Source organism: Lampetra fluviatilis, chromosome 24 (assembly GCF_964198595.1).
Source record: "Lampetra fluviatilis chromosome 24, kcLamFluv1.1, whole genome shotgun sequence".
NCBI classification, from domain to species: domain Eukaryota; kingdom Metazoa; phylum Chordata; class Hyperoartia; order Petromyzontiformes; family Petromyzontidae; genus Lampetra; species Lampetra fluviatilis.
The window spans coordinates 11,368,358-11,391,888 of NC_136298.1; the positions used below are offsets into that span (position 1 = coordinate 11,368,358).

At 55.1% G+C, this 23,531-nt stretch overlaps 2 protein-coding genes across 3 annotated transcripts in view; one reads left to right on the plus strand and one right to left on the minus strand.

Annotated features, from left to right (window-relative positions):
* Window positions 1-19,895, minus strand: part of ERI3 (ERI1 exoribonuclease family member 3) — a 46,619-nt gene extending 26,724 nt beyond the window's left edge. For both annotated transcript variants that reach the window (XM_078867713.1, XM_078867714.1), the window contains exons 1-5: window positions 19,761-19,895; window positions 10,620-10,737; window positions 5,243-5,413; window positions 3,746-3,862; window positions 2,709-2,768 (exon numbers count right to left, since the gene is read on the minus strand). In XM_078867713.1, coding sequence (XP_078723839.1) covers window positions 2,709-2,768; window positions 3,746-3,862; window positions 5,243-5,413; window positions 10,620-10,691 — 420 coding nt within the window. In that variant the 5' untranslated portion in view covers window positions 10,692-10,737; window positions 19,761-19,895. The remainder of the gene's footprint in view (window positions 1-2,708; window positions 2,769-3,745; window positions 3,863-5,242; window positions 5,414-10,619; window positions 10,738-19,760) is intronic.
* Window positions 19,896-20,352: 457 nt separating this feature from the next.
* Window positions 20,353-23,531, plus strand: part of LOC144941162 (E3 ubiquitin-protein ligase RNF220-like) — a 109,690-nt gene continuing 106,511 nt past the window's right edge. The window contains exon 1 of the mRNA XM_078867716.1: window positions 20,353-20,846. The gene's annotated coding sequence lies outside the window, so the exon portion shown is untranslated. The remainder of the gene's footprint in view (window positions 20,847-23,531) is intronic.

Sequence of the window (23,531 nt, forward strand, 5' to 3'; positions counted from 1 at the left end):
GAGTGGGAGAGAGAGCGCAGGAGAGAGCAGGAGGAGTAGGAAGAGAGAGGGCAGAGAGAGGGGGGGCAGAGAGGGGGGTAGAGAGGGGGGGGGGGGTTACGTAAAGCAAAGCATAAAAAATTAAAACAAAAAACTAAATGATGAACGAAGCAAAGTGCCGAATACACAGAGCATCTTCTTGTTTCCTCTGATCGTAAAAAAGGAGAGAGAGAGCAGGAGAGAGAGAGAGCAGGAGAGAGAGAGAGCAGGAGAGAGAGAGAGCAGGAGTGGGTATGTGGGGAGGCAAGAGAGCAAGCGTGAGGGTGAGTGTGCTGGGGCAGCTCCTCCTGCTGGCGCTGTGGAGCGGTGCAGTGTGGAGGGTGAGGAGCGGTGCAGTGTGGAGGGGTGAGGAGCGGTGCAGGGTGGAGGGGTGAGGAGCGGTGCAGGGTGGAGGGGTGAGGAGCGGTGCAGGGTGGAGGGGTGAGGAGCGGTGCAACGTGGAGGGTGAGGAGCGGTGCAGGGTGGAGGGGTGAGGAGCGGTGCAGTGTGGAGGGGTGAGGAGCGGTGCAGTGTGGAGGGGTGAGGAGCGGTGCAGGGTGGAGGGGTGAGGAGGGGTGCAGTGTGGAGGGGTGAGGAGCGGTGCAGGGTGGAGGGGTGAGGAGCGGTGCAGGGTGGAGGGTGAGGAGCGGTGCAGGGTGGAGGGTGAGGAGCGGTGCAACGTGGAGGGTGAGGAGCGGTGCAGGGTGGAGGGGTGAGGAGTGGTGCAGTGTGGAGGGTGAGGAGCGGTGCAGGGTGGAGGGGTGAGGAGTGGTGCAGTGTGGAGGGTGAGGAGCGGTGCAACGTGGAGGGGTGAGGAGCGGTGCAACGTGGAGGGTGAGGAGTGGTGCAGTGTGGAGGGTGAGGAGCGGTGCAACGTGGAGGGGTGAGGAGGGGTGCAGTGTGGAGGGTGAGGAGCGGTGCAGTGTGGAGGGGTGAGGAGCGGTGCAACGTGGAGGGTGAGGAGTGGTGCAGTGTGGAGGGTGAGGAGCGGTGCAACGTGGAGGGTGAGGAGTGGTGCAGTGTGGAGGGTGAGGAGTGGTGCAACGTGGAGGGTGAGGAGTGGTGCAGTGTGGAGGGTGAGGAGTGGTGCAGTGTGGAGGGGTGAGGAGCGGTGCAGGGTGGAGGGGTGAGGAGGGGTGCAGTGTGGAGGGTGAGGAGTGGTGCAGTGTGGAGGGTGAGGAGCGGTGCAGTGTGGAGGGGTGAGGAGGGGTGCAGTGTGGAGGGTGAGGAGCGGTGCAGTGTGGAGGGGTGAGGAGCGGTGCAGGGTGGAGGGTGAGGAGGGGTGCAGGGTGGAGGGGTGAGGAGCGGTGCAGTGTGGAGGGTGAGGAGGGGAGGCGGGTGACGTGTGGCCCTGGCGGTGACGCGTGCGGCGCTGTCCGTGGTGCTGGTGCCCGCGTGTGCCCGGCCCCCACGCTCCCCCCGCTGTTCCAGGCCTCCTTATTTATCGTTGCGACGCCTCTGCCTTTGAATCACTGAACGGTTTCTCAGAGGGTCATTTTAATTCATTTGATTTTTTCTCCACCCCCCCACCCCCAATCGTCCACCAGTTCCCCCCCCCAAACCCCCCTCCCCCCAACCCCCACGCGCAGTTAATTGAATGATTGATAAGTTCTCAGCGCGGAGAGCTTTGCGCCCATCCGTCACGCCAGACGTGGGCACTCGGAGAAGCCAGGTCTGGGCTCATTTGCTTAATCAAAGTGTGGTTTAATTAATCTCCCGTGCACGCCGCATCGCCGCGCTCCCGCGGCGGGCCGCTCGTGCTCACGGCGGGGTAATAACCCGGGGCCCGCCGCCAGTGCCGACGCAGTTGCGGCAACGGCCCCAATTAATCTATTACCACTGGGTGAGATGGGAAACGTGCCGGGGGGGGGGGGAGGGGGGCTGCTGCTGCTTTATTACTCCTTTTATTGTTATTATTTATAATTTAGGAATGCCGAGCTGTAAATGGGAACGGGGGAGGCCATCAACGGGGGCGTCGGAGACCACGCTGCTTGGGCGACGCGACGAGAGGGGACCGTGTGTGCCGACGCGCCGCTGAATCGGGGACACGCGCAGGCGGGCGGGGGATCTCCGTCGCGCGACCCTGACCGCCGACCTGACCTTTGCGCCGGGGAGATTCCACTGCCCTCGTCATCTTAACGGAACAAATGTCGCGAAAGTCGGGGAGAAGACGCCAGAGGGAGGGCGTCGAGTTCAACACCAAGTCGGGTCTTCAGAGCGCATAACTGCTGCCTCCCCCCAGCCGCCAGTGGTGTTGACTCCCTGCTCCAGGTTCAAGAGCGTCCTCTTCTCCAACTGACGGCTGTCTCGAACGACGACAGGCGTCAGAACAGGAGACTAAAAATCCAAACGGACCTCTCGCAGAGCAGCGAGTCCCTTTGTTTTGTAGAACGGCCATGGAAGAAGAGAACACAGAGCTACCTCTGAGATCCTTTTAAGTGACGAGTGGTCCACAGATGAGAACCCAAGTTTACTCAAGAGCAGCCACTGAAACCCTAATTCGAACCCAGGATCCTCAGCGTCCATGACCTCTGAGTCACCCGGCGGCAGCGGCGGCGGCGGCCACCTCTCACAGAAACCCGACTCGACGGACGGACAGGGAGGGAGACGTTGACGGGACAGAGTGAGGTTTCCGCACACGAGACAGCCGTGGCAGGTCTATCTCGTCCCCGTCGCAGCGGCGCGGTTACCTGTAGCACCTGGTCGAGCGTGGGGCGCCCATCCACCATGTCCTGAACGATCCCTGTGAGCTGCGGCGATCAATAGCCGGGGACAAAGCCATTACCGCCACCAATTCCGCCGCTACAACCACCACATAATTTCAGCAGATTCCCAAAGTCGGTATCTAAAAGGAATCGATGCATCACAACGACAGTGTTTATTGATATGTCGTAAATATGTGGTCGATTCCGTTGCATGTTATTATTACGCGGTTATAAAATTGGCCATGATAGATGAATGAAAAACATTACCTGCGTAAAAAAAAAGAGAGAAACTGCCGTCCAGAAAAATTACCCTCCCACTTCTAACGCCTCTTCACCCCGAAACATCTAACAAATAATATCTCGGCGTCGGCATAATTTTTGTGGCGAATAACGCACGCGCATCTTACAACACGTGCGCTTCCCCCCCCCACCCCCCTTTTAATAAAACATTCAAATCTCTGCATAATTTATCCTGGGTAAATTACGCTTCGTGTCCGATGTAAATTCCCTCTCCCTCCTCCCACGCCGCACTCACTACAACAAAGCGTCCGAGACACAAACTGCTCTCAATAACAATGACTCGGGCAGTAACAGTAAAAACAAACCGTGCGGGTTACCGCTGTAGGCTTGCTGCTCTCACAGATAAGCCACGGAAAGGCACGACCTGTTAATTTCCTGCCTGTTGCCCGTTCGACCTGACGCCTGCTGGTACATTTCGGTAATCGATATCCACTCTTTAGTGCCTTGCTCTGTGTACCTTTCGCAGCCCGCGCGGCATAAATCAATCCTCGCTCGCCGCGTCGGCAGCATCGCCGCGCCGGGCCGAGCGCAAACAAAGGCCCAGCTTGCAAATTGGTGTGGCGGCCAGTCCCCGCCACGGCACGCGCTCGCGCGCACTCGCACGCGAGCCAGAGAGCGAGCTTCTAAAGCCGTGCCGCGTTTGTTAAGATTTCAATTAGCGCGAAAGGTGCGATGGTGGCGGCGGCGCGACGGTGCCGGGGTTTCTTAATTCGCGCACCCACCTCGGTGCAGAAGGCAGAGAGCTGGGGGTGCGCGGTCGGCCGGACGTACGTGTGAAAGGTTGACTCGACTTCCATCGACTTCCCGTTCACTCTCAGGATGGGAAACTCAATGATCTCCTGCGCGGGGAGGGAGACCGTGAAACAATACAGCCTTCACAGCGTGAGCGATCGTGCGGGCGCTGGCGCCGGATCAACGCCCCGGGCTCGCGAGTGGCGGCGCTCCTGAAACAAGCGGAGAGGGCGCAGGCTGTCTTGTCGCGCCGCTCGACCGTGCGGGAAAACGGAAGCCGCTGGAGGGCCTCCCGATCGGCGCTTCACACCGAAGAACGCTTTCACGTTTAAAAAAATAACATGCACGATGGACACCAAGAGCGTTACGGCGATGAGCAATGCACTAAAAATCATCGCGTTAAATCTCTGCTTTAAAAAAAAAAAATTGCACAATGGACGCGCTTTGACCTCTGCCGGTGTGTCACCTCCGAGGTCGACACGTGGAGCCACCAATTATGTTTATTTATTTTATAATTTAGATTTACTTCTGCTTACCCTGCAACCTGGAATTGATTAAACTTAGCGTTGAATACGTTGCCTGCTGAACAACAATCGATGTGATAATAAACTGTTTATTGCCGTTTTTATTATTACCAACATCATCATCATCATCGTGGTGGTGGTGGTCGTCGCTTACACGGAATTTGTAAAACGCCTTGCGCGCCAAACACTGCATCTCAGAGCTCTAATTATTGCCGCTACGGCAATTTAATGCAGTCGGGGAAATCTTAAACGGCTCGCGCGAACCAGCCGCGCTGCCGCACACCGCCGACTCCCGTTGGCTCCCCCCCCACCACGCTCGCCGCTCAAGCCTTGGGCAGCGGTGCGAGTCGCGCGTTTAACGCGAACTTTGCTCCGCGCGCAGCTCCCATCGACCGACGCGAGCTGTGGCCACTGTTGGCGCACGTCTCTTAAGAAAACCAACACTGGAGGTGACTCAGAGCAGTATTAATGCGAAAATTCACATTAAACTTAATGGGCCGTGTTAGCAGTGCTGCATTTGCTCACGTGCACACACACATAACCATAATCACCATAACATAAACACAGAGAGAGCAGGCTAACCTTTAGGGCAACGTCACTTCCCCAGTGCAGACGGAACGGACAGCGCATATAAAATTACCCCTCCGGAGAACAGTGCTCTGCCAGAGTGCAACAACTCTATCCCCCCCCCCCCCGAGACGCACCGAGAGGAGCGGACGGATTCAGGGCGCACGAGCAAACCAGAAACAATCGCACTCATAATGACCGTCGTCAAAAGTCAAGACTCCAATTTAACCCGGGGCGTAATTTCTCACCGAATATTTTCTGGGTTCCTTGGTAAGCCGGTACACGTTAAGTGGCACGTGAGTTGTAGCCACGGCCAAAGCGTGAGGTGTACCGGTCGCGGTGTGCCGGATCCGGGGACATGTATCGGTGCAAGCCCGGCTGCCGGCGACCTCTGACCTGCGGCCGTGGCGGCGCGGCCTTGTCGCACGTCGCCTCGAAGTCGAGCACCAGGAAGTGGTGGAACCGGTGCACGGAGGGAGTCGGCGCGCGGGGGCCCCGGACCCTTGCCGCCTCGACCAGGTCGACCATCGTGGGCCCTCGGTGGACGCTGGCGGAGCCCAGCGGAGCCTGCCCGGCACACGCGCGACCACGCTCAGCACCGACCGGGACGCAGCCTCAACCAAAGCGCGAATCATTCCACTGGGCTTGTGACGATAAACCCCAAACTGCCGCTCCCCCAATAACGGGCGATTCAATTGTCACTCGACGAAGGCCTCCTGATGCTATATCAGTTGGGAGGGGGGGGGGGGAGATGTTTGGCCATACTTCACCACGCTGGTCAGAGCAGATTAGTAAAGCGGGAAGGGGAAGGCCCTTCAGTGGCGCCGATATCGGTTGCCACCGACGTTAGTCGTGGCCGGGAATCGAACTCGGGTGGCCGAAATCAGAACGCAGTGCGCCGCATCACCGCTCCACCCCGTGCTATACAAATTGAAAATAAGAGATTCTCTCGATGCAACGCACGCATCGCAAAGCAGGAGAACCGATTTTTAATTTTAAATCGATGAAAGGATCGTGACGTGTGTGTGGTTTCTACGGGGACGAGATTGTGAGATTTAGTGACCAGCACGCTAACAAACACTCGCGTACGTAGCAGATGTGTAACCAATGTCATGCCGGTCAGGTCGGACAATCAAGACACTATGAGTCTCTATTCTCATGGAGATCTGGGTGATGATAGCGGTACAGCACATGCATTACACAAGGTTATAAACAGCACCGTAATAGACACAAAACAACTCTAATATAGTACTTAACATCAACCGAGGTAAAACATTAAGCAGTACAAAGTAATAAATAGTATTTAGAATACGAGCAATAAGAGTCAAATTCGTATTTATGACATACATGTTAATGTCACATGCGAGCACCCCTTCACTGTCACGATGTCTCACCCCGTATTAATTTCTTGCACTTGGCACTCTGCGAGCCGTTACAATTTATCGATTTATGGCGACTCAGGTCTCCTTAAAAAAAAAACAGACAGACGTACGGCTTCAACAGCCTTCTTATCTGGCCCTCGACAGAGTTTAAATGTACGTCGAATTCCCACTCGTGCAAGACGCAAGCGGACACAGCCACCTCTCGCCCTTCACCCAGTCACGGCCGGGCGTGGAAACCCGGGCGCGTAGACAACGTAAGTGTGTAAACAACGCGCGGTACGATCACCAAACAGCGTATGCAACGCACGCGTGTGCCACGTACGCGCGTGCCACGCACGCACTCGCACCGTCTAGACCAGGGGGGTCCCCAACACCCGGGCCGCGGACCGGTACCGGTCCGTGGCCTGTTAGGAACCGGGCCGCACAGCAGCAGGAGGTGAGCGGTGAGTATGCGCGTGGCCCGCCCCCATTGTTTTATTATTCACCACTTCCGTCTGCGCCTCTTTCCCGCACTGCGCACTCGTCTCAGTCACAGTTTTGGTAAGCCCACAGTTTTGGCAAGCCAAAATGAGTAAAAAACAAACGTCGCTGGAGAGCTTCATCTGAAAATGGAGAAAGACCGAATGATGAACCCCCCCCCTCCCCGGTCCGTGAAACCGGTCCCTGGTGCCAGAAAGGTTGGGGAGCGCTGCTCTAGGCAGCTCAAGGGGACGGAGGCGGCGCGGGCGACGGTTGGGAGCGGCGGTTGGGAGCGGCGGTTGGGAGCGGCGGTTGGGAGCGATGGTTGGGAGCGGCGGTTGGGAGCGATGGTTGGGAGCGATGGTTGGGAGCGGCGGTTGGGAGCGGCGGTTGGGAGCGATGGTTGGGAGCGGCGGTTGGGAGCGGCGGTTGGGAGCGATGGTTGGGAGCGATGGTTGGGAGCGGCGGTTGGGAGCGACGGTTGGGAGCGGCGGTTGGGAGCGACGGTTGGGAGCGATGGTTGGGAGCGATGGTTGGGAGCGACGGTTGGGAGCGGCGGTTGGGAGCGGCGGTTGGGAGCGATGGTTGGGCGCGGCGGTTGGGAGCGATGGTTGGGAGCGACGGTTGGGAGCGGCGGTTGGGAGCGATGGTTGGGAGCGATGGTTGGGAGCGACGGTTGGGAGCGGCGGTTGGGAGCGGCGGTTGGGAGCGATGGTTGGGAGCGGCGGTTGGGAGCGACGGTTGGGAGCGACGGTTGGGAGCGGCGGTTGGGAGCGGCGGTTGGGAGCGATGGTTGGGAGCGGCGGTTGGGAGCGATGGTTGGGAGCGATGGTTGGGAGCGACGGTTGGGAGCGGCGGTTGGGAGCGATGGTTGGGAGCGGCGGTTGGGAGCGATGGTTGGGAGCGGCGGTTGGGAGCGACGGTTGGGAGCGACGGTTGGGAGCGGCGGTTGGGAGCGACGGTTGGGAGCGACGGTTGGGAGCGGCGGTTGGGAGCGATGGTTGGGAGCGGCGGTTGGGAGCGATGGTTGGGAGCGGCGGTTGGGAGCGATGGTTGGGAGCGACGGTTGGGAGCGGCGGTTGGGAGCGATGGTTGGGAGCGATGGTTGGGAGCGGCGGTTGGGAGCGATGGTTGGGAGCGATGGTTGGGAGCGACGGTTGGGAGCGGCGGTTGGGAGCGATGGTTGGGAGCGACGGTTGGGAGCGGCGGTTGGGAGCGATGGTTGGGAGCGATGGTTGGGAGCGGCGGTTGGGAGCGATGGTTGGGAGCGATGGTTGGGAGCGACGGTTGGGAGCGGCGGTTGGGAGCGATGGTTGGGAGCGATGGTTGGGAGCGATGGTTGGGAGCGATGGTTGGGAGCGATGGTTGGGAGCGATGGTTGGGAGCGATGGTTGGGAGCGGCGGTTGGGAGCGATGGTTGGGAGCGGCGGTTGGGAGCGATGGTTGGGAGCGGCGGTTGGGAGCGATGGTTGGGAGCGATGGTTGGGAGCGACGGTTGGGAGCGGCGGTTGGGAGCGATGGTTGGGAGCGGCGGTTGGGAGCGGCGGTTGGGAGCGATGGTTGGGAGCGGCGGTTGGGAGCGATGGTTGGGAGCGATGGTTGGGAGCGGCGGTTGGGAGCGGCGGTTGGGAGCGATGGTTGGGAGCGGCGGTTGGGAGCGGCGGTTGGGAGCGATGGTTGGGAGCGATGGTTGGGAGCGGCGGTTGGGAGCGACGGTTGGGAGCAGCGGTTGGGAGCGACGGTTGGGAGCGATGGTTGGGAGCGATGGTTGGGAGCGACGGTTGGGAGCGGCGGTTGGGAGCGGCGGTTGGGAGCGATGGTTGGGCGCGGCGGTTGGGAGCGATGGTTGGGAGCGACGGTTGGGAGCGGCGGTTGGGAGCGATGGTTGGGAGCGATGGTTGGGAGCGACGGTTGGGAGCGGCGGTTGGGAGCGGCGGTTGGGAGCGATGGTTGGGAGCGGCGGTTGGGAGCGACGGTTGGGAGCGACGGTTGGGAGCGGCGGTTGGGAGCGGCGGTTGGGAGCGATGGTTGGGAGCGGCGGTTGGGAGCGATGGTTGGGAGCGATGGTTGGGAGCGACGGTTGGGAGCGGCGGTTGGGAGCGATGGTTGGGAGCGGCGGTTGGGAGCGATGGTTGGGAGCGGCGGTTGGGAGCGACGGTTGGGAGCGACGGTTGGGAGCGGCGGTTGGGAGCGACGGTTGGGAGCGACGGTTGGGAGCGGCGGTTGGGAGCGATGGTTGGGAGCGGCGGTTGGGAGCGATGGTTGGGAGCGGCGGTTGGGAGCGATGGTTGGGAGCGACGGTTGGGAGCGGCGGTTGGGAGCGATGGTTGGGAGCGATGGTTGGGAGCGGCGGTTGGGAGCGATGGTTGGGAGCGATGGTTGGGAGCGACGGTTGGGAGCGGCGGTTGGGAGCGATGGTTGGGAGCGATGGTTGGGAGCGGCGGTTGGGAGCGATGGTTGGGAGCGGCGGTTGGGAGCGATGGTTGGGAGCGGCGGTTGGGAGCGATGGTTGGGAGCGATGGTTGGGAGCGACGGTTGGGAGCGGCGGTTGGGAGCGATGGTTGGGAGCGATGGTTGGGAGCGATGGTTGGGAGCGATGGTTGGGAGCGATGGTTGGGAGCGATGGTTGGGAGCGATGGTTGGGAGCGGCGGTTGGGAGCGATGGTTGGGAGCGGCGGTTGGGAGCGATGGTTGGGAGCGGCGGTTGGGAGCGATGGTTGGGAGCGATGGTTGGGAGCGACGGTTGGGAGCGGCGGTTGGGAGCGATGGTTGGGAGCGATGGTTGGGAGCGATGGTTGGGAGCGACGGTTGGGAGCGGCGGTTGGGAGCGATGGTTGGGAGCGATGGTTGGGAGCGGCGGTTGGGAGCGATGGTTGGGAGCGGCGGTTGGGAGCGATGGTTGGGAGCGGCGGTTGGGAGCGATGGTTGGGAGCGACGGTTGGGAGCGATGGTTGGGAGCGATGGTTGGGAGCGGCGGTTGGGAGCGGCGGTTGGGAGCGATGGAGGAACCGTGGAGGAGCGGACGGCGGCGGCAGATGCAGCGCAGGGCGAGGGCCAACGGGGGGCGCCAGATCCGGGCAGGAGAAGCCCGCGACGCCGCGGCGACAGTCGATCCGCGCACGGTGCACGGCGCGACACGATCGGGAGGCCACGAATTGAACACAAATAATACAAGGAAAGAAACTCGTTCCAGATGTGTACCGCATTTTAATTTGAGATGTGTTTAGTGTTATATGGTGGCGGCTTAACTTTACGCGCGATTGTAGACCAAGCCTGCTGCTGCTGCTGATGATATAAAATGAATGCGTTTGGATCACGGAAACTTCAGCGTGTGTTTGGGGAGATTTTGCAGCCGTTGTAGGTTTTTTCCTCAACAGATTTTTACATCGATAATGCGTGCTTCAAAAGCACATCGAGTCTCGCGCTGAATTATGATCACAGAATATAAATTATGCGCATGCGGCGATTCATCACGATTAAATAAAAAAATCGATTCTTGTTTGGTCTCGTTTTTACGGTCTTATTTGTATTGCTCCTTGATCTTTCCTGTTACCTTTGAGCAGTTTTGGTTGCTCCACAATTCTGAAATTAACATCAACAATCAATTTTCACACGCATGGATCGTGAGCGCAGTCACAATCGGTTTCAATTAGACGAGTTGATGAACCATTGCTTGCTTAGCAACCAGCATACCTGTCAACCCATACGGTTTACCCGTATTCTTGTACAGGGTTGTGACCAATAAGGTCTGAATTGGTCTGTAACAAGTCGGCACTGATGATAAGGTGTTGGACAGGTATGCAGACCAGTGGCGATTCCCAAAATCTGGGCTAATCATCGCGAGTCGCGCACGAACCACGCGCTCCCGCGCCCCGCGATCTCTTGACCCGAGCGACGATCGCTCCAGCAGGGGCTCTGGGGGACAAACCCACCGTGCGCGTGTGCAACAGTCGGCAGCAGAAGGCGGCGACGGCCCTGGATCGGAAGGCGGCTCCAACCAGCATCAGCGGTGGCGGCGGCGGCGCCTCTTGGCGTCGGCGCGAGTCACAACTGCCAACAACGAAAACGGAGAACTGAGGATCCTCGCAACGGACTCATCACTCGCTGCTGCCGCACCGGAGCACGGCGTGGAAATCTCAAGAGACAAACCGAGAAACTAGCGGCGATGCGCGAGCACGGAGGGAATAAACTCACCGTCGTGGGAGTGAGAAAACGAGAACTGCATTTTACATGGAAAAGAATTGTCCCAAAATTGTAGTTTGATATTTAGGTTATATAATTAGAATTTTAAATCAGTTCATGGGCACGCTCGTGTTTTTTACTTTCTTAGGCATCGTGTGATACGCGATGTCCACAATAGGGAACCGCTGGCACCGTTTGTCAACTTTTATTAAATGTCCCAGTTTTATGGATGTCCCAGTTTTATCAACGTCACGGTCAGTCTATCTGCTCTGAAAGAACAGTCGGTGCCCAAAAGGCGAGCCTATCACAGACTCTGGTTGCATACAGATGGCGGTGTTTTGTTTTATCGCCAAATAAAAATCAACATTTTAATCCATCGATCAATAAACCAGTGGAACACAATCCAGGTATTTGCGTAATTAAATATCTAGCAAATGGGATTAGATGTTTATTTATTCATATTTCATCCGGCTGGTGAAACTTTCAACCAGTTTATTTACAGCAACGTACGGCCTGCAGGCCGGACGTGACCCACAACTTACTTTCACGAAGCCCGCGGCCACACGGGGACCTACCGCCTCAAAATGGCCCGCAAACAATATTCATCTGTCGCTGCAAGCATCTTATCACCGATCGGCTACGAGAGAGGGCATATTTTCAACCGGGCGACAACACCAGGTTTAGGTCCCTTTTTGGTCCCTCTTGCAGTGACAGCAGTGGCCGAGGTGTTGTGTGTTGGCTTGCGGCGGCCCTTAAAAAGGCTGAAAAATGTTTCCAGTCAAAGGAAAGACGTTCCCCGGGCCCCGAACTAAAATGAGGGCGGGCGTGCGGACGAAACGGACGCGGCGAGAGAAGTAGGAACTCCACGTGACGGAGCCGCGGCGAGGCCCAGCGCTGTCCATCTCCGTGTCGGCGGTGATGCACGAGATTTCCACTCTGCCGCAGAGTTAATGGCAGCGAGTGCCGCACCACCTTTTATAGAGCAATCTCTCAGAGAGGTCCGGCGGGTGGAGGGGAGGCTCTCAACGGCCCATTACCGTAGAGGGGGTAATCACCGCCACACACCACGCCGTTCCAAAATATCACCGCCGCTCTTGGCGTCCTTGTCGCTTCCATTTGTAAAGACACAAGTGTGCGCGCGTGTCCGTGTTGACACCGGTTAACGTGGAACGCTCTTTAACATCGCCCATTTAAGCGGCTGGGTCAAGTGCTCGAGTGGTAGAGAGCGACGCTCACAATTATAAGGGTTGCAAGTTCAAATCGCGGCCAGGTTGGTCGCCTCGGCCCGTTCCGTTATTCCACGGTGGATAAAATGAGCGAGGTTTTGTGCGGAAATCAACGGTGGAAGTTCTTTGGAAATACCTGAACCCCATCGAATGAATGTGGAATTTCCACCACGCCGCACAACACCACGCTCGACCGCGCAAAAAACCACTCTGGATTTTGATCGCGGTCCAAAGGGCGACGTTTGCACATTATTCGGTTTTGTTTGTGTGTCGTCAGAAGGATTTGCGAGTACGAGGGAATCCCCACAGCCTGCTACCCTCCAACAGACCACGTGGTGGGTACCAGAGGGCAGTGCAGCAAAATCAGTCTTCCCCCCCCCCCACCGACCGGCGCTGACCCAGCGAGGTAAAGTACGGCTAAATAAATAGACCCCACGACTCGCACGGCGCGGGGATTCCCTCATCAAGCAGCGGAGTTACAAAAGGGACTGCACAATAACGCACAGCACGCATTGGTGGCCACCCATTGGCTGCGACCGTCGCGAAACCTCAGCCACCTCTGAGATCGTGGGGGTTAAGTTTGGGAGCGAGAAAAGAAAACAAATCTGAAAGACGAAACTAAAATTAACCAGGAAGGGGAAGAGCAGGGCGGCAGCAAGGCCTCGCCAGTGCCCATCGGTGTAATCAGGGCACAGCGCAAACAGCGAGACGAACGAGAGTCTGGCGATGAATTAAAATACGAGCGCAGTGACAGCGCTCGGAGGACACAATCCAGTGACATATTTTAGATCCACAAATCAATTCCAATTATGGCCACGGAGGAAGCAGAGTTTTCAAGAATAACGCGCTCTGTGCTGTCACCACATCGACCACATCAGCAGCCACATTCTGGCAACAGCGGCCAAACATTGAAAAGGTTCAGCCGGAACATTTTTCCCCCCGAGTTAAACACACAGGCAGATAAATCTGCAGCCCTGCAACTGCTTGCTCAGGCCACTGCTAGAAGACGGGCCTCCACTAGAGGCACCTTTATAGAGCCCCTGTAAAGATTATACGACCTCCTCTGCCATGTGGGGAGGGGGAGATGGAACCGAACCGGCGACCTCCGGATCACAAGTCCAGTGTACGAACCGTTACACCACGGTGGTGGCGGCGGTGGCGGTGGCTTCCTGTACACGCAGGCTCGAAAGTAAAAACAAAAAATCACACAGGGGTTAAACGAGGCGAGCTCTGTTACCCATTTAGCAGCTGCTCAGGAAGGCAACCGCAGATAACGTCGCGACGTCGCTTCCTTGGCGCAGGATCAGCGGCGACGTGGGACCCGGCTAGCGGGCGCACGCCGCCGCCCCAGCCATCGCGGGCACATCTTCAAGGTGCTTAACGGGAAAGGCTGGCCGATTATAGAAACCGTGCAATCACCGCTTCCGCTGAGCTCGCCGCACCGAGCGGGGAGAATGCTCCCGAGCGGAGAACGAACGCCGTCGGATTCGCCCGCGCGCATCTGTGCGTGCGTGCGTGCGTGCGCGAACGTCTGTATTTTCACGAGCGCAGGCACGCCCGCCCGTGTGATTAATTAGAAGTGCTGCGGGCAAGTGTTTGTTTTGAGCGTGCATAGGGGGAACGGCCGACTGTGTACGCACGTACATGCGTGTGTGTTCAAAAAAACTCCTTGGGCGACTCAGCCTCAAATGAGTACCTGGTGCGGTGAGTAAACATCATCACTGGGGAGACAAAGGCGGTCGGGCGTGGTGCTGGCCACCCATTCCCTCGTGTGCAATGTCGGCCTTAATAGGTGCTCGCTAACAGCACTTGCCCCAACAGTCTGTTCAGGCCATACGGGGGATATTTGTCTTTGTCTTGTTTACAAGCAACGGGAGTATGAACTGAATTAATCCCAATGGAAGCTGTTTCGTAGGGAAATCATCGCGAGCATAACTCTGTATACCATCTGAGCATGCAACGGCACGTAACGATGCAACGACTTATTAATTATTGAAACGATACATTCAAGATAAGAGCGACAAATCCTGCATGTAAGAATCTATTATTTACTGTTCGTGAAAATTACACGCAAACTATTTGCTCAGGTCAGTTTGAGGCTAACGGAGCAGACAATACCGTACAAATGAGGTCATCAAAAACACACGCAAATAAAATTTGACTCCAATCTCGACACTTGAATCGTGAGGATCGGTCAAATTTCCCGGCGAGGCTTTATAGTTGCAAGCCCGGCCTACAATAGGTCCGCTTTACAACGCACGCACACACAGCAGAGCCGGTGCACTCTGGCAAGAGCAGCACCACTAATGCACGTTGTCCTGCTGTTCGCGATGGATTCCCCTGGCGGTCAACGTTCTGCTTTTATCCGACCCGGCCTAACTCATCGTGAGACAGGCGGAGAGGAACCTCGACTCGTCACCCGGTGACAGCCCAGCGCGACTCCCAAGTATTTTTGGCAAGGGGAGATCGGCTGCAGCCACAGCAGGAAACAAACGGTGCAATGATCGCACAACAGAAACCCATCAAAAATTACATTATATCATATATATTACCGCTGAAAACATTTGTCGTAGGACACGATTAACAGAGATCGATAATGTAAACAAGATGAAGGCTGGCCGAGGAGAAGGGAGGCATCAAAGGGATTTACAATCGTCTCGTCTGAGTCGAGGCGGTCGTTACGTGCGAGCGCGTCGTCCGGGGTGTTGTGCACATCGCTCCGCACCCCAAGCCGCACGCGAGACGTACACACACACGCACACCGTGCGCTCCGTGCCAACGCCTTTCCTATCGTTGGATCTGTTGAGAGGACCACGCCGCCTAGCGCTCCTCCTCCGCGCTCCAAAATAACAATTTGAGAGGGGCCCAAAGCTGTTCCTGGACCGTGAGGGCGTTGCGGATCAAGGAAGGAAAAGTCCTTCGAGAAATCTGGAGATGCGGCCAAACACCACCAGGCGCGCGGCACAACCCGTACCGCTCAAAAACGAGCACGCGCGAAGGGTCGATGGTCGCATGTGTGTGTGTGTACAACCCAAACATGCTTTGCTTGTAAATAGGCTCATTATATTCCTTTTCCACGTAAATTTTCGGAGCGAGGAGGGCAGCCCGAACGATTAAGTAGATCGCACGGCGTACTGTAGAATAAAAAAATATTTAGAATATTAATGCTGCAATTAATGGTTTAAAATGCTAAGGATATAAAATACCTAACACGGATGCGGTAATAACCAGGAAGGGAATTCTTAGCTAAGCGCAACAAAGTGCCGGCTAAGCCCTAATATACGGCTCAAAGCCCAGCGCTCCCAACAGTGAAAGGGTGCCCGCGGATACTCTGCAATCCCCCTCCACCACCGCACGTCCTGCCCCACTCGCTCGCTCATTAACGAGCAGCCCATTTAATCGGCAGCTAATTTAAAACAGCCCGCGATAAATTGTGCATCAGGGTCCCTAATTGCTAACAAGCAATTACAGCGCACTGGTTATTACAGTTCATTAGGAGTGAAATAAGCCAGGAATGGATCCTGTATTCAGCGCACACGCGCGCGCACGCTGGAGTGCAATCGCGGGTGCGCGGTGAACGTCGATAGAGTCGGACGTGCGGACGCGCCCGCCAGCTCGCATACACACCGCCGCCACCACCGCCACCTCAAGCCACCACTGCCTCCGCCACTGCTGTCATCGCCACCACTACCACCGCCGTCACCGACGCCGCCGCCGCCACCACTACCGCCGCTGCCGCAGGCTTGACTTCAGAAATAAACCCCCTATAAGTGGTGACATACTTGAAGAAGGCGTTCATGAGTTATGAAAGTAAACACACACATTACTGCCGTTGTGTGGGGTGCGGTGTATTTTTACGCGACTCATATCGCTCATGGAACTTTGTGACAGCCAGCCTCCCCATCGGACGAGGATTCGCGCGCCCGCACACACACACACACACGCGCAATAACGAGGGCTGTCCAAGTCAGCCATCCGACAAACGATTTCTGCACCCGGCACACCACATCCAATGTACCTATTTACTCTGTACAGCTGGGGCTCCGAGTCATGGTGCTGTTGCCTCCCAAGCTGCTCAAGTATCAACAACGAGCTGGAAAATATTCTGTGACAAATAAAGCCCTGCTTGCAGGAATATTGATTGCGTTTTGTTAGCAAAAATATTTATTACGGTTTGCAAGTGAAACGAATGTTGCCTTTTTGTTGTTGGTAAGACACAAAAAAAACCAAATCGCGCGCCAGACTCCGTGAAGGAAATGTGCATTTACACCCAGCATTGTCACAATCATCAATGAAGAAAACGGAGCCCTCGGGGAGAAAAAGCCACCACGCATATCAGAGGGGGTCACCGAACAGTGCCAAATACCCAATCGCCTCGCAAGACCCATGCCTACAACACCGGGCATTCCCAGACAGGTTACAAACCCAATAACCAGGTTCAGTCCTATTCAGTTTTAAAGATCTCACAGACGGAGTTGCATTCAAGGGCCACGTGCTGATCGGAAATTACCCAGAATGCCTCTTACCGAGAGGTTCCCATCCCCAAATCACCTCCGCGGCTCCACCTTGCGTCGGGACCTCCTGGTGACTGACAGCTTGGATTAAAGCCATCACCAACCATACAAACACCAGCCCATCAATCTCGCGTCTCTTAGGCACCCCCCCCACCTTCCCCCATATTACTACGCCGCACGGCTAACAACATCTCATAACAGCGTCACTTACGGGTGGCGGCCACGCTGAGCTATAGTTGGAAACATTTAAATGTGACGCTGTTTGCTAGATAAGTGGCTTTCCGAAGCATAAATCAGTAAATCGATAAACGCAGCTAAATAGAAGGGCCTTCACCCACAATGCCGCCGCGTATTTTTCTTACATATGGATTGGCACTTTAACTTACAACTGACATTAGTCATAAGTGTGTGCGAGCAAATCAATAAAACAAGCCCTTTTTCACACCGCTTTTGCAGGTATCGCATTTCCGCGGGACGTTTGACGACTGATTTATAACGCACCGGAGAGGTCCCCTTTTCCTGATTACTCAAAAAACCTGAAGAATGATCGGATGCGGCCGACAATATAAAGGCTACTTACAAGCGCGTGGGAGGGAGAAGTGGCTCGCGCACTGCGCTACGATTCAACAAGCCACTACCGACAATAATTTCCGGCCACGGCCAGCATGAACGCTGTTTAACACGTAGTAAGCATTCGCGACCAATATCATCCATAAGTGGTTTTTTTTCTCGGGTTAGATCGTGTGAATATATAAATCTGGCTGTCGCCTGATGAAGCTAGTCGGAATTATTGGCGAAACGTCGTACTCAGATTGTAAATGTTGAGGCTTGGCTCTCCAACACACCGGTGTGCTGTGCCAGTGACGAATTGTCCACGTTCTGTTTACGTGCCAACCCTTACTAGTTGGCTGTGTCAGGTGGTGGCGGGTTTAACGACACATTTATATATTTACCCAATCTAACCCAAAAAAAACGAGCGATATCTGATCCACTACCACACAGGCCCGCCACTCTTCGCCAAGCTCACACTTGCCACCGTGGTGAAGTATGGTCAAACAACCCAAGGCTTACACGGGGTGGTGGAGAGGGCCTTCATCCAGCCGTGGGCTGTACATGATTAATTTAAATTGCACATTAACGAGTCCCTGCTCAAATGAGCAACGAAGATGGTGTTCATCTCCGGTTCACAACCCTGAGCGAATGGTGGAAATTCCACATTCCCACGGCGGGGGAGGGGGGGGCAAGTCTCTCCATAGGACAACCACTGTTGACTTCTCGACACATTTGTAGTAATGTTATGGATGATGGCCTGAGTCAACCCCGCAACCAAAATGAGATTGCTTTGACGTAGCAGGCAGCGCGTGTATAGCTTAGAGACATGACGAAGACACGCATAAATTTCGATTTAAAGCTTTCGTGACTGCAGGGATTCATCTTCTTGGTTCTTTCGGTAAAGTCACGTAGAACGCTTGCGTTGTGGCCGAAACGTCGTGAGAATAATTTTATTATGTTTTATTTTTATTATTTTATTATTTCCCTTCTACGTAACTTTACCGAAAGAACCAAGATGACACGCATCTGATGCACTCCGATTAAGTTGTTTATAGTCACGTGACAACTTGGTTGCAAGACCTCAAAACGCCAACACAAGTCGACCGTGGGGTATTTGTTCATCAGTGAGCAAGTCTCCGGGTCACCAGTGTGCGTGCTCTTGGGTGTTACATAATACCTCTTAGGTGACTATAAACTCAGCTTATACTGCTTAAATTTCAAGCTATGAAAAATATATACACTACCCTTAACATCTATATATATAAAAGAGAAATTTGTGAATGTGTCTGTGGGGCCGTCCATAAATGACGTCACGCACCTGGGGGGGGGGGAAGGGGGTCAGACATTTGTGACGATGTGTGACGAGGGGGGGTTTGAGAAATGTGACGTCACATCAAAATGCGCAACTTTAAATAAATATAAATTTAATAGAATTGTTACAACACTAATTTTCATTATTAACAATTTGATTATTTAAATTTACTAAGGTAACCTTTTATTTATTCCATGAAGCAGCATTTTGCTTCTCCATGGGAGAATGGAGAAGCATACATCTTGTAAATTTTACTAATGATTTTTATTAAACATTTTGATTCTAATGATTCAACCAGGGCTTTTATATTCTGTGGAGTGAATATGTGATTGTTATAATTGTACTCTCCATTTTGCTTCGTTCTACTACAAAGTTTCAAGTATTTTTTTATATTTATAATTACTTTTAATATTTTATAATTATTATAAGATAATTTCAATGTAATATTCTGAACATCTGCAGTTTTAGTTAGACGATGAATATTTACAAGTTAATGTTATGCTAAATTTCAGCTTTCCAACGCCTCCTTTTTAATACGTGTTTTCTCCTACATCAGAGTTCAGCGCCATATTAAATACGCACTACAATGACAATAGTTTAAAGCGACTTGAAGCATGTTTTATTTTCAAAATGGAAATATGGTTGGGGGGGGCAGAGCTTTGTAACGTCATATTTGAGGGGGGGGGGTCTGACTTTTTGTGACGCCGTGTAACGAGGGGGGGGGGGGTCAAAAATCGTCCAAAATCGCGTGACGTCATTTATGGACGGCCCCTAAAGCTAGTGTCCAATAAACAACACATTTCCATGAATATGCATATTATGCAGCTTACAGCACGTGACATGTAGCTTAGAGGACCGGACAGTATACATATCCTGTGTACGAACACACATGCTCTAAACAGTACACAGTTCCTGTCAGTACACATGCTCAGCAGTATACATCTCGTGTGGGTACACCGGCTCATAGCATTCCACAACTAGTGAGTATACGTGCTCATAGCATCACACATTTCCTGCGAGTACACATGCTCAGCAGCACACATGTTCCGAATATGCTCATAGCAGTACGCGGCTCGTGTGTTGAAGTACACCTGCCCGTAGCAGGCGTGGCGCTGGCCACCCACCCCCTCGTGTGCAGTGCCTGTCCTCATAGGTGCTGCTCGCTAACAGCGCTTGCCCCAACAGTCTAAGGCTATACGGGGGGGGGGGGTGGGAGACGTTATATCTTTTTACCAGTACCTATACGGGGGGGAGGTTATAGCGTTGTCTTTGTAACAGTACACAGACCTTGTACACACGCAGTAGCTGGCCACGTGTAGCGGCTGTGCGTGCTGGGGACCACGTGGCGCGCACGTGCGTCACCTGGGCCGCGCTCTTCTTCCGGCACGCGTCACCGCGGGCGCTCATCTCGGCCACCATCCGCCCCTCCCGATGGACGAGCGCGGCGACCAATCAGACGCGGTCTTGATTTCGCACCGTCACACGCCCTCGCCCAATGGGGACGCGCGGGGAGGAGCCCCCCGAGCGGTCGCGCGCTCCGCTTATCCGCGTTGGGAAATGCAGCGTCCAGGCTCCCCTAGATTCCATACAGCGCATACGCGAGGCCCCACGCCGCTCTCCGGCCGCTCCCATTGGCGAGAACGGGCACCGCCCCGCTCGGCTCCGCCAGCCAATAGCAGACGTCTCAACGGCATTGACTGGTGCGGGTGGGGGGGCTGTTCGTAGAGGGGGCGGTGCCACGAGACCCCCCGCGTGCCCCCCCCCTCTCAACGCAGGGGGTCTCGGTGGCCCCGCCCCCCGCTTCCCCCGGGGCCCCGCCTCCCGGGCCGCACATGCTCGAGACGAGCACGCGCCCGGCACGGGCACGAGACACGCGGGGAGACACGCGGGGAGACACGGGGCCGCTCGGGGGAGACACGGGGAGACACGCGGAGGAGACACATTGACCGAGACACACGGGGGTGGTAGTGGTGGTGGGGGGACACACACACAAAGGTACACAGATTCAGGGACGTAGACGCATAGACACGGGGGACAGATACACGAGATTGAAAGAGACATTTAGACACGGGGAGACAGACGGGGAAACTTGCCAGTGACACCTCTGCAGACCTGCAGAGTGCCGCCCAGACCCGGCACTTCTGAACTCATCCCTGCCCAGCGCAGCCGAGCAGTGCCCAGCTGCGCGCCCTGCCCCATTGCCCAGCTGAGCTGACAGCCATCGGCCCGGACTTCCCTGCATGCGGTGGCAGCAACGGCGAGCAGCAGCAGCAGCGGCAGCAGCAGCGGCAGCAGAAGAATAAGAAGAGGAGGAGGAGGAGCCCCAAGTCGGCGGATCAACTCTGTGCGGTGCAGCTCGGGACGCAGCGAGCGGTGAGTGGGGCCGCGCTCTCTCGGCACACAGCGAGTGAGTAGTGGATTCAGCGAGTGAGTGAATGATTCGGTGAGCGAGAGAGCGAGCGAGAAGAGTGAGTTTGTGTTTTGAGTGAGCGAGCGAAAGAGCGAGCAGCGATTCAGTTGACCGAGTGTGTGAAAGAGCAAACGAGTGAGTCGAGTTAGTGGCCAAGTGAGTGAGTGAGTGGTCGCCTGTGTGCGAATGAGTTAGTTATTGAGCAAATTATTGAATTGGTGAACGAGCGATTGAGTGAGTTGGAGAGCGAGTTGGTGAGCGAAATGGTGAGTGGTGAGTAGAACGAGTGGGTGAACGAGTGAGCGATCGAGTGAGTGAGTGAGTTGGAGAGCGAGTTGGTGGGCGAAAATGTGAGTGGTGAGTGAACGAGTGAGCGATTGAGTGAGTGAGTAATCGAGTGAGTGTGAACTTTGTAGAATGAGGGAGCGAGTGTGAAGCCAGCAAGCGAGTGAAAGAGCACACTTGGAAGAAGTGAGCGAGTAAGTGGGATGGAGCGAGCGAGCGTGGACTTGGTTTCGTGAGTGAGCCCGTCTTGTTTCAGCATTGAGTGAGCCACACAGATTGTGACATTGGTAGAGGAGGAGTGGGGGGGGGGTAAACGAGTGAATTTCGTAGAGCCAGTGTGAACTGGGTGCGAGTGAGTGAAAGAGTTGTACAACTTTGGCGAAGTGAGTGAGTAGGTGAGTGACGTGTCGGTGAGTGTGACTTTGGCGGAGTGGTGTTTTTGTTTGTGTAGATGTTTGCGATATTGAGTGAGCATGAACTTGATGGAGTGTCGGAAAATGTGTTGTCGAGTGAGTGTGAATGTGCCAGTGATGTTCAAGGACTTACATTAATGAGAGTGAATGCTGAGCGAGTGGGTGAGTGAATATGTACATGGACCTGTCAATCGAGTCAAAGTAAGTGTGAGTGTTGGTGAGTGATGAGCGAGTGTGGGTGGAGTGAGTTTGCGTGCTGCGTGAGTCAATGGGTAGTAGGTGAGAGCGTGAATAGGTGAGTGAGTGTGGGGTGAGAAGGCGTGTGTTGAGTGTGCGACTAAGCATGCAAGTGATTACACATGCTGGTTGAGTGAGTTTACGTGGAGGGAGTGAGTGAATATGTTGACTTGCTGGGTGGGTGAGTGCGTTTATACGTGATTCACTATGTTGGGTGAGTGAATGAGTGGTGTGTGGATTGAGTGGGGGAGTGAGTGAACTACGTTCTGGTTGAGTGAGTGAGGACGTGCTACTTGAGTGAGTGGATGAGTGAGTATGCCGTGCTGGATAAGTGAGTGTGTGAGTGAATGAGTGTGGAGTGAGTTGGTGAGTGAATTACGTGCTGGTTGAGTGAGTACGTGCTCCCTGAGTGAGTGAATGAGTGAGTACGGCGTGCCGGATGAGTGAGTGGGTGTGAATGAGTGTGGAGTGAGTTGGTGAGTGAATTACGTGCTGGTTGAGTGAGTACGTGCTCCCTGAGTGAGTGAATGAGTGAGTACGGCGTGCCGGATGAGTGAGTGGGTGTGAATGAGTGTGGAGTGAGTTGGTGAGTGAATTACGTGCTGGTTGAGTGAGTATGTGCGCCGTGAGTGAGTGAACGAAGGAGTGAGTGGGTGAGTGAATGAGTGTGGAGTGAGTTGGTGAGTGAATTACGTGCTGGTTGAGTAAGTACGTGAGTGAGTGAACGAAGGAGTGAGTACGGTGTGCTGGATGAGTGAGTGGGTGAGTGAATAAGTTTGGAATGAGTGGCTGAGTGAGTATTCGCTACGTGAGCGAGTAACAGAGTGAGTCCGGCGTGATGGATGGATGGATGAGTGAGTGGGTGGATGAGTGGGTAGGTGAGTGAGTGAGTTAGGAATGGGTGGCTGAGTGAGTATTGGCTACGTGAGCGAGTAACAGAGTGGATGGATGAGTGAGTGGGTGAGTGAGTGGGTAAGTGAGTGGGTGAGCGAGTGAGTGGGTGGTGAATTCACTGGGAGGGGTTGGTGGTCCCGCGCAAGAGTTGACTCGCAGTAGTTTCCCTACGCGTTTGAACCCGCGGTGGCCACTCAGCTCGCCCACTCTATAGACTTTATAGACTCATGATAGACCCACTGCTCACTCACCTACATGCTCACCACTCTATAGACAGCGCTGCGCTTACTCATCTGCATACAGCACTCGCCACTCAATCGACTCGCCGAACTGCGTTCGCTGCGGCCAAGTTGATTGTTGCAGCCCAGCGCCCTAATGCACTCACACCGCTAAAGAATCAGCACATCATATAAAGACCTGGGACTTCGCTACGCCCGCCACCCTACTATGCACGATGTGCATTAACACTTTGTCAAACTACAGCTCTGTACGCTGTTTCGTTTATGCTGCATCCCACTCAACGACCCAGATAAACTTACTCTCACCATGCCTTACGCGGTCCAACCTACTACCTTGGTGCCCTCTCGACCTGTCAATCTGTTGAGGTTGCTCCATCGCTTACGCGCTGTAAACATGTTACTCAACGCCATATACTCGCCCGCAGTGCACGATAGTCACCGCTCTACGCCTCTTAGTTAAACTCTACACATTATTAAAAGGAAATCTATATTATAGGCGACGTTTCGGGTAACGGCCCTTCTGAATGGCACACGAAGGGACATGTGCTATGGATAAGAGCCATTGCCCGAAACGTCGCCT